The sequence below is a fragment of the Thamnophis sirtalis genome, unplaced genomic scaffold, assembly GCF_051295495.1.
Source record: "Thamnophis sirtalis isolate CommonGarterSnake01/CBP01778 unplaced genomic scaffold, rThaSir2_p1.2 scaffold_2, whole genome shotgun sequence".
NCBI lineage: Eukaryota > Metazoa > Chordata > Lepidosauria > Squamata > Natricidae > Thamnophis > Thamnophis sirtalis.
The window spans coordinates 53621736-53631774 of NW_028261382.1; the positions used below are offsets into that span (position 1 = coordinate 53621736).

A 10039-nucleotide genomic window follows, 5' to 3' on the forward strand; every position below is an offset into this window, starting at 1 on the left:
GAGAACAGAGCAAGATGGTGCTTTGTAGAAGAAGACTCTATGGAGTTTGGGGTATTTTGGTGCTAGGTGAGTCTAAAATTTGGCTTGTGAATTTTAAAAAAAGGATTTTTTTTCTCAAGTTCTGGATTTATTTGAGAGCTTTCTATTGCTTTGCAGTCTTTGTTGTCTCCAAATTCTTTGCCATTTGTGGATTATATATGTTTTGGTCCTTATTTTTTTTCTTTCCTTTTCTTTTTAATGTTTTTATTTTAATTCAAAAGAGATTGCCACGACAGGATAACAATTACAAATATAGCAAAGTCAGAAAGAAAGTTACTAATAAAACTTAGCACACAAACTAGTCACTATAACAATACTATAAGAAGAGTAACAATTACAGTATCTATAGTAGTATATACCAAAATGAGTAGAGAGGGGAAAAAACTTTTAAGTTTTTATTTACATTAGCCTATTTGCAATTTTACTCTATTCATATTTTAATACATCTTTATTTTCCATACTAACAATTCTCAATGCTTGTAAACTTTTATTCCATCTCATTTCCACCCATGTGTAAAATGTATTCCCTGTCTATTAATATTTCTTGTTTTTCCTTCTTTTCTTTCCTTTTTTTATAGTTTTTATTATTACTTTTAAGAAGAGGGGAAAAATGCAGAAAAAAAAGACAAACATAATACAAAATAGTTTTACAGCCTTCTGTATCACATACATGGTTAGCTTTTGTAGTTCTCTATTCTATGTTGCCTTCCTATCTTGTTTTTTTTCTGTAAACAAGATTTTAGTGGTTTATCTGCAGCATCTTTAATTAAACCATTTCCTCTTTTTTTTTTTTGGATTAAACGTCTCTTTACACCATCACCTTGTTGAATTTTCTGCTAAGCCTGACTTACACACACATTGCTAAGCGGAAAAGTGTGTTTGCTAGTTGGCTCTTGGCTTAGTTTGATGTTGAAAACCCCACCCCCAGAAAGACATTTCGGGGTTAGACTAGAAGACCTCCAAGGGTCCCTTCCAACTCTCTTCTTCTCATTCTAATTCAAAGGGTCCTTTATAAACCATGATGGGTGGGTTTTTAAAGGACAAGCCTTTAAATTAACGTTGGGCGAGGAAGGTGTGACGTGGGAAGCACCCCGAGGGAGTGAAGCCACAGATTCTGGATCAGCCATTTTGTTTAATTTGTCTTTCAGCCACTCAGTTTTTGGCCCAAGGAAATGGCGGATTCTCCTCCTCCCCGGTCACGGCTCCCAACTCTCTGCCGAAGACCACACAGGAAATGAGCTTCTTCCAAAAAATCTACCACGGTAAGCAACCTGTTTCGCAGGCACAAAAGGGCGTGAATTTTGCGTACACAAAATGTTGCATCTCATGTCAGGGACGGGAGACCACTCAGTGCAGTGTTCAAATCAATCGGCAAAGAGGTGGAAAGGACCTCTTGGAGGTCTTCTAGCCCAACCCCCATGCTCAAGCAGGAGATCCTAGACCATTCCGGACGAGGGAGCACCCACAACTTCTGATAGCAATGAACATGTCTACATATCTATGGGGGGACGCGGGGGCTAAGCCACACTGAGCTTGTCGATCAGAAAGGTCAGCAGTTTGGCGGTTCGAATCCCTAGGGCTGCATAACGGAGCGAGCTCCCGTTCCTTGTCCCAGCTTCGGCCAACTGAGCAGTTCGAAAGCACGTTAAAAAATGCAAGTAGGAAAATAGAGACCACCTTTGGTGGGAAGAGAACAGCATTCCGTGCGCCTTTGGTGTTGAGTCATGCAGGCCACATGACCACGGAGACGTCTTCGGACAGCGCTGGCTCTTCGGCTTTGAAACGGAGATGAGCACCGCCCCCTAGAGTCGGGAACGACTAGCTCATATGGGCAAGGGGAACATTTACCTATATGGCTATGGATGGCTAATTTGTCAGAGGGCCAGGCGTCTAGAAATTCCCTAACCTTTGTGGGGCGTGGCTTGGTCTAGGATGATCACATTCTCCCAGTTGAAACTATGGTTAAAACATGGTCTGTAGGTTGAGAAATTAGTTTTCATTGTGTATTTTGGCTGCTGGTTGGTATCCATGGATGCATTGATGGCAGTGGTGGGTTTCAAATTTTTTTGGAACCTACTCTGTGGGTGTGGCCTCCTTGTGGGAGTGGCTTGGCCATGTGACCTGGTGGGAGTGGCTTGCCGGCCATGTGTTTTCTCTCTCTCTCTCTCTCTCTCTCCTTCCTTTTGTCTCTCTGTCCCTTTTTTCTTTTTTTCTTTCATCTCTCTCTCTCTCTCTCTCTCTCTCTCACACACACATACACACACACTCTCTCTCTCTCTTTCTTTCCTTCCTTGTCTCTCTGTCCCTTTTTCCTTTTTTTCTTTCATCTCTCTCTCACTTTTCTTTCTTTTTTCTTTATTTATTTCTTCCTTTCTTTCTCTTTCTCTGTGTGAGTCTGTGTGTGTTTGTGTGTGTGTTTGTGTGTGTGTGTGTGTCAGTGGTGGGTTTCAAAAAAATTTCGAACCTACTCTGTGGGTGTGGCCTTCTTTGTGGGAGTGGCTTGCCGGCCATGTGACCTGGTGGGAGTGGCTTGCCGGCGGCATGTGTTTTCTCTCTCTCTCTCTCTCTCTCTCTCTCTCTCTCTCTCTCTCTCTTTCCTTCCTTTTGTCTCTCTCTGTCCCTTTTTTCTTTTTTTCTTTCATCTCTCTCTCACTCTTTTTCTTTCTTTTTCTTTCTCTTTTCTTTCTCTTTTTCACTCCCTGGTGGGAGTGGCTTGCCAGCCATGTGTTCTCTCTCTCTCTCTCTCTTTCTCTCTCCTCCCTTTTGTCTCTGTTCCTTTTTTCTTTTTTTCTTTCATCTCTCTCTCACACTCTTTTTCTTTCTTTTTTCTTTATTTATTTCTTCCTTTCTTTCTCTTTCTCTCTCTCTCTCTGTGTCTGTCTGTCTGTCTGTCTGTCTGTCTCTCTCTCTGTGTGTGTGTGTGTGTGTGTGTGTGTGAGTGGTGGGTTTCAAAAAATTTCGGAACTTCTTCTGTAGGTGTGGCCTGCTTTCTGGGTCCACTGGTGGAACCTCTTCTAACCGGTTGGTAGATTTGACGAACCGGTTCTACCCAATGGGTGCGAACTGGTAGGAACCCACCTCTGGTTAATGGTGTTCATGGAAATGGAAATACTTTCCATTTCTGCTGGGCCACCGTGTTTTCCCCCCAGCTTTGAAAACGGGCATGAACATCTGTTCCAGTTCAACACCTTTTTTTCTGCTTCCTCCTTTTCCAGCTGCGAGGGGACTGATGTGGCGGGACTCCCACGGTGCCACGAAACCTACGGCAAATGGCTTGCCGATTCTCCCAAGTCCCAACTCCAGGAAACCGATGGAAAGCCAATTCTTGCAAACCACTGAATTCCACACCAACTTGACTTTCTTCCTAAGAGCCCTGAATGGTAAGGCTGATAGTTTAACTCAAAAGTAAGCAAGGGTAAAGGACGCGGCGGCTCGATGGCTAAGACGCTGAGCTTGTCGGCAGTTCGACGGTTCGAATCCCCAGCGCCGCGAAACGGAGTGAGCTCCCGTGACTCGTCCCAGCTTCTGCCAACCTAGCCGTTCAAAAGCACATTAAAAAATGCAAGTAGGAAAATAGGGACCACCTTTGGTGGGAAGGGAACAGCGTTCCATATGGTACCCACCACTGGCTCGGTTGGGCTTTGAATTTGAGCTTGTGTTCTGATTGGTTGTCAGACTCCCATAGGGCCATGCAGGGGCAACTCTGTAGGCTGTCCTGAGTCCCAAGCTTGGTTGAGCCTCGCTGAGTGATGATGTAATGAAAGGGCTTTGGGGAATTCCTACTATGGCTCTGCCTGAAGGAGGTACCATATTTTTCAGAGTATAAGACGCACCTTTCCCCGTCCCCCTAAAAAAGAGAGTGAAAATCTGGGTACGTCTTATACACTGATGCCAACATTTTTAGCTTCCCGAAACCCTGCCCGCTTCACAAAAATGGACGTGCAGAAGGATTGAGAGGCTTGCAAAGTGCTCCTGGGGACTGGGGAGGGCGAAAAACGGGCCATTTTTTGCTCGTTTTTGCCCCAGGAGCAATTTGCAAACGTCTCAAACTCTCTGCATGCCCCATTTTGCATTAAAAAAAAACATGGCATGCAGAGGGTTTGGGAGATCTGCAGAGTACAAAAAAAAACATTTTAAAAAAATTTACCTCTTCAAAATCTTGGTGCGTCTTATACTGTGAAAAATACGGTCGATCTTCGTTATGTTGAATAGGCTGGCTCAGACCTTAATGGCCCATTGACAAAGGTGGGGTGGAGCTGAGTTTCCGTCTCCCTTTTAAGGGAAATATTCTGCCCTTTTCATAACTCCTAAAATATCTCATTTTTCCTAGGAGAGGGTTGGGGGCTAGCTTCCTACGCCGGATAGTGCATGCCGGTTTGTGGAGTTGAAGGTGTGATTGTTTTTGTCTCTGCCCTCCAGAGGATTTTAGCGTTGAAGCTGTTCCAGAGATCCACCCGGAAGGTGCTGTGATCCACGTGGAAGCCAGCATTCAAGCGAGCCCAGGCTGTTCCCCAAACTCTTTATTGAGGAATGTTACGGAGCAGATGCCCCGCACCGCAGCCATGCCAGAAGGATCGACATCATTGTGAACAACCACGGGTGAGGGACGGTGGATTATGGGTTGTGGCTGGTGGTCTTTAAGCATATTCTTCAACAAGGCAGCTCTTGGTGAAATCTTCACATGAAGTGTTAATACCACTTCATAAACCCTTGGTAAGGCCACACTTGGAATACGGCATCCAGTTTTGGTCGCCACGATGTCGAAAAGTTGTGGAGACTCTGGAAAGAGTGCAGAGAAGAGCAACGAAGAGGATTAGGGGACTGGAGGCTAAAACATATGAAGAACGGTTGCAGGAACTGGGCATGTCTAGTTTAATGAAAAGAAGGACTAGGGGAGACAGGATAGCAGTCTTCCAATATCTCAGGGGGCTGCCCCAAAGAAGAGGAGATCATGCTATTCTCCAAAGCACCTAAGGGCAGGACAAGAAGCAATGGGTGGAAACTAATCCAGGAGAGAAGCAACTTAGAACTGAGGATAAATTTCCTGATAGAATAATGAATCAGTGGAACAGAAGTTGCCTCCAGAAGCTGTGAATGCTCCAACACTGGGAGTTTTTAAGAAGAGGTTGGATAGCCATTTGTCTGTAATGGTGTAGGGTTTCCTGCCTAGACGGGGTTGGACTAGAAGGCCTCCAAGGTCCCTTCCAACTTTGTTGTTCTGTCCCATATTCTACTTTATTCTATTCTATTTTATCCTATTCCTATTCTATATTCTCTTCTATATTCTCTTTTTTTCTCTTCTCTTCTATTCCTTTTCTATTCCATATTCTCTTCTATTCCTCTTCTATTCTATATTCTCTTCTCTTCGCTTCCTCTTCTATTCTATATTCTCTTCTATTCCTCTTCTATTCTATATTCTCTTCTATTCCTCTTCTATTCTATATTCTCTTCTATTCCTCTTCTATTCCATATTCTCTTCTCTTCGCTTCCTTTTCTATTCCATATTCTCTTCGCTTCCTTTTCTATTCCATATTCTCTTCAATTCCTCTTCTATTCTATATTCTCTTCGCTTCCTTTTCTATTCCATATTCTCTTCTATTCCTCTTCTATTCTATATTCTCTTCGCTTCCTCTTCTATTCCATATTCTCTTCTATTCCTCTTCTATTCTATATTCTCTTCGCTTCCTTTTCTATTCCATATTCTCTTCTATTCCTCTTCTATTCTATATTCTCTTCGCTTCCTTTTCTATTCCATATTCTCTTCTATTCCTCTTCTATTCTATATTCTCTTCGCTTCCTCTTCTATTCTATATTCTCTTCTATTCCTCTTCTATTCTATATTCTCTTCTATTCCTCTTCTATTCCATATTCTCTTCTATTCCTCTTCTATTCTATATTCTCTTCTCTTCGCTTCCTTTTCTATTCTATATTCTCTTCTATTCCTCTTCTATTCTATATTCTCTTCTATTCCTCTTCTATTCTATATTCTCTTCTATTCCTCTTCTATTCTATATTCTCTTCTATTCCTCTTCTATTCTATATTCTCTTCTATTCCTCTTCTATTCTATATTCTCTTCTATTCCTCTTCTATTCCATATTCTCTTCTCTTCGCTTCCTTTTCTATTCCATATTCTCTTCTATTCCTCTTCTATTCTATATTCTCTTCGCTTCCTTTTCTATTCCATATTCTCTTCTATTCCTCTTCTATTCTATATTCTCTTCGCTTCCTTTTCTATTCCATATTCTCTTCTATTCCTCTTCTATTCTATATTCTCTTCGCTTCCTCTTCTATTCTATATTCTCTTCTATTCCTCTTCTATTCTATATTCTCTTCTATTCCTCTTCTATTCCATATTCTCTTCTATTCCTCTTCTATTCTATATTCTCTTCTCTTCGCTTCCTTTTCTATTCTATATTCTCTTCTATTCCTCTTCTATTCTATATTCTCTTCTATTCCTCTTCTATTCTATATTCTCTTCTATTCCTCTTCTATTCTATATTCTCTTCTATTCCTCTTCTATTCTATATTCTCTTCTATTCCTCTTCTATTCCATATTCTATTCCTCTTCTATTCTATATTCTCTTCTCTTCGCTTCCTTTTCTATTCTATATTCTCTTCTATTCCTCTTCTATTCTATATTCTCTTCTATTCCTCTTCTATTCCATATTCTCTTCTCTTCGCTTCCTTTTCTATTCCATATTCTCTTCTATTCCTCTTCTATTCTATATTCTCTTCGCTTCCTTTTCTATTCCATATTCTCTTCTATTCCTCTTCTATTCTATATTCTCTTCGCTTCCTTTTCTATTCCATATTCTCTTCTATTCCTCTTCTATTCTATATTCTCTTCGCTTCCTCTTCTATATTCTCTTCTATTCCTCTTCTATTCTATATTCTCTTCTATTCCTCTTCTATTCCATATTCTCTTCTATTCCTCTTCTATTCTATATTCTCTTCTCTTCGCTTCCTTTTCTATTCTATATTCTATTCTATTCCTCTTCTATATTCTCTTCTATTCCTCTTCTATTCCTCTTCTATTCCTCTTCTATTCCTCTTCTATTCTATATTCTCTTCTATTCCTCTTCTATTCTATATTCTCTTCTATTCCTCTTCTATTCTATATTCTCTTCTATTCCTCTTCTATTCTATATTCTCTTCTATTCCTCTTCTATTCCATATACTCTTCTCTTCGCTTCCTTTTCTATTCAATATTCTCTTCTATTCCTCTTCTATTTTATATTTTCTTCTATTCCTATTCTATTCTATATTCTCTTCTAATCCTATTCTATTCTATATTATCTTCTGTATTTCTTCTCTTTTCTTCTCTTCTCTTCCTATTCTCTTCTTTATTCTCTTCCCTTCCCTTCCAAATTGAATGAGAGCCAAGAGAATTTCTCTGTGCGATGCTGAAGACGAAATGAGGCTTGCAACCTTCCCTTGAGCCCACCTTCTCTTGCCCTGGCATCTTGTTAGAGAGGCTCTCTTCCATCTCCCATCATCCCCTGCTGTTGGCTATGGTTGGGCGGGAAGATGGAGCCAGCGGATCCCCTGGAAAACGTGGATCCCCTGACTTTCCTATTAAAAGCGTTTTGCTTCCTGTACTTGGCAGGTGTCTGCATGCTGGGCACCCCGAAGTAACCTGGTTTCGTAAAACGGACTCTTCCATCCTGTTCAAGCTGCCTGCTTTCCTGTTGACGGGGGATTCGGAAGAGGTAGGGATTGGTGGGGAATGTAGGTCTCCCCTCAGGTGGAGCTTGGGGAAAGAAATGCAGACTGGAGTGGGCAGGGAAATGCAAATTCTTCCCAAACACCAGCCCCCACACGATCACCTGGGATGGTGTCCTGACCTAGGTTTCCTGTGCAAGTATCAGAGGTGGGTCCCTACCAGTTCGCACCTGTTCGGTAGAACCGGTTCGTCCAATCTACCGAACTGGTTAGAAGAGGTTCCACCAGTGGACCCGGAAAGCAGGCCATACCTACAGAAGAGGGTCCAAAAGTTTTTGAAACCCACCACTGACAGACAGACAGACAGACAGACAGACAGACACACACACACATGCAGACAGACTCACACAGAGAGAAAGAGAAAGGAAGGAAGAAAGAAAAAAAGAAAAAAAGAAAGAAAAGTGAGAGAGAGATGAAAGAAAAAAAGGAAATAGCAATAGCAATAGCAGTTAGACTTATATACCGCTTCATAGGGCTTTCAGCCCTCTCTAAGCGGTTTACAGAGTCAGCATATTGCCCCCAACAACAATCCGGGTCCTCATTTTACCCACCTCGGAAGGTGGATGGAAGGCTGAGTCAACCCTGAGCCGGTGAGATTTGAACAGCCGAACTGCAGAACTGCAGTCAGCTGAAGTAGCCTGCAGTGCTGCCTTTAACCACTGCGCCACCTCGGCTCTGGGACAGAGAGACAAAAGGAAGGAGGGAGGGAGGGAGGGAGGGAGGAGAGAGAGAAAAGAGAGAAAGAGAGAGAGAAAGAAAGAAAGAAAGAGAGAGAGAGAAAGAAAGAAGAAAGAAAGAAAAAGAAAGAAAGAAAGAAAGAAAGAAAGAAAGAAAGAAAGAAAGAAAGAAAGAAAGAAAGAAAGAAAGAAACACATGGCCGGCAAGCCACTCCAACCAGGTCACATGGCTGTCAAGCCACTCCCTCAAAGAAGGCCACACCCACAGAGTAGGTTCAAAAAAGGCCCCACTCTCTGCCTCCAATGCAGAGCCCTCGTCCGAGCTTTCCCCGGACTCCAGGACTGGTGGATGGACGGACTTCAACTCCCAGAATTCCCCCATCCAGCACAGCTCGCGGAGGAATTTTGGGAATCGGAGTCTGTCCATCTTAAAGGTTGTTAAGGTTGACTTCTACACACTTCTAAGCTGAAGAGGCAGGGATGGGAATGACTGTGGGCGGCCTCCGCAGTAGGATTTGAGTCTGGGGGGACAGCCATAGTGGCATCTCCGTATCCCAAGAGCCGGTTGTCTTCTCTTCCAGATCTACCTTCATTGCCTTCTCACCGCATGGAGTCAGAAGGTTCCCACAAGCCCTGGGAAAAAGATGTGCAGTTTTGACAGCAATTCCTCCAGGTGAGCCTCCAATCCTCAGCATCTCTTTGGGCCTCCATTTCTGATTCAACCGAGCGCAGGTACAGGAATCATTAAAGACTTTCATGGACCATCTGGGCACTGGAGAACAGGGCAGCCCCGTCGATGAAGTTTCTCGTAGCAATAACCTGGGAGTTAATAGAATAAGAGAGTTGGAAGGGACCTTAGAGGTCTTCTAGTCCAACCCCCCTGCTTAGGCAGGATACCCTATACCGTTTCAGGCAAATGGCTATCCAACATCTTCTTTAAAATGCCCAGTGTTGGGGCATTCACAACTTCTGGAGGCAAGCGGATTAATTGTTCTCCCTGTCAGTAAATTCCTCTTTAGTTCTAAGTTGATTCTCTCCTTGATTACAATACAATAATACAATAGCAGAGTTGGAAGGGACCTCGGAGGTCTTCTAGTCCAACCCCCTGCCTAGGCAGGAAACCCTATACCGTTTCAGACAAATGGCTATCCAACATCTTCTTCCAGTGTTGGAGCATTCACAACTTCTGGAGGCAAGTTGTTCCACTGATTAATTGTTCTAACTGTCAGGAAATTCCTCCTCAGTTCTAAGTTGCTTCTCTCCTTGATTAGTTTCCACCCATTGCTTCTTTGGGTGCTTTGGAGAATAGCTTGACTCCCTCTTCTTTGTGGCATATTGGAAGATTGCTATCATGTCTCCCCTGGTCCTTCTTGTCATTAAACTAGACATCCCCAGTTCCTGCAACTGTTCTTCATATGTTTTAGCCTCCAGTCCCCTAATCTTCTTGGTTGCTCTTCTCTGCGCTCTTTCTAAAGTCTCCACATCTTTTCTACATCGTGGCAACCAAAACTGGATGCCGTATTCCAAGTATGGCCTTACCAAGGCCTTATAAAGTTCCTGCAACCGTTCTTCATATGTTTTAGCCTCCAGTCCTCTCATC

General features: G+C 42.7%; 1 protein-coding gene across 1 annotated transcript in view; it reads left to right on the forward strand.

Annotated features, from left to right (window-relative positions):
- Positions 1–14: 14 nt before the first annotated feature.
- The window catches only part of LOC148048828 (uncharacterized), a 13771-nt gene continuing 3746 nt past the window's right edge, over positions 15–10039 (forward strand). Inside the window, 7 exon segments of the mRNA XM_087703479.1 lie at positions 15–66; positions 1188–1301; positions 3255–3419; positions 4459–4542; positions 4545–4638; positions 7647–7749; positions 9021–9099. Of these exon segments, the coding sequence (XP_087559605.1) occupies positions 15–66; positions 1188–1301; positions 3255–3419; positions 4459–4542; positions 4545–4638; positions 7647–7749; positions 9021–9099 (691 nt within the window).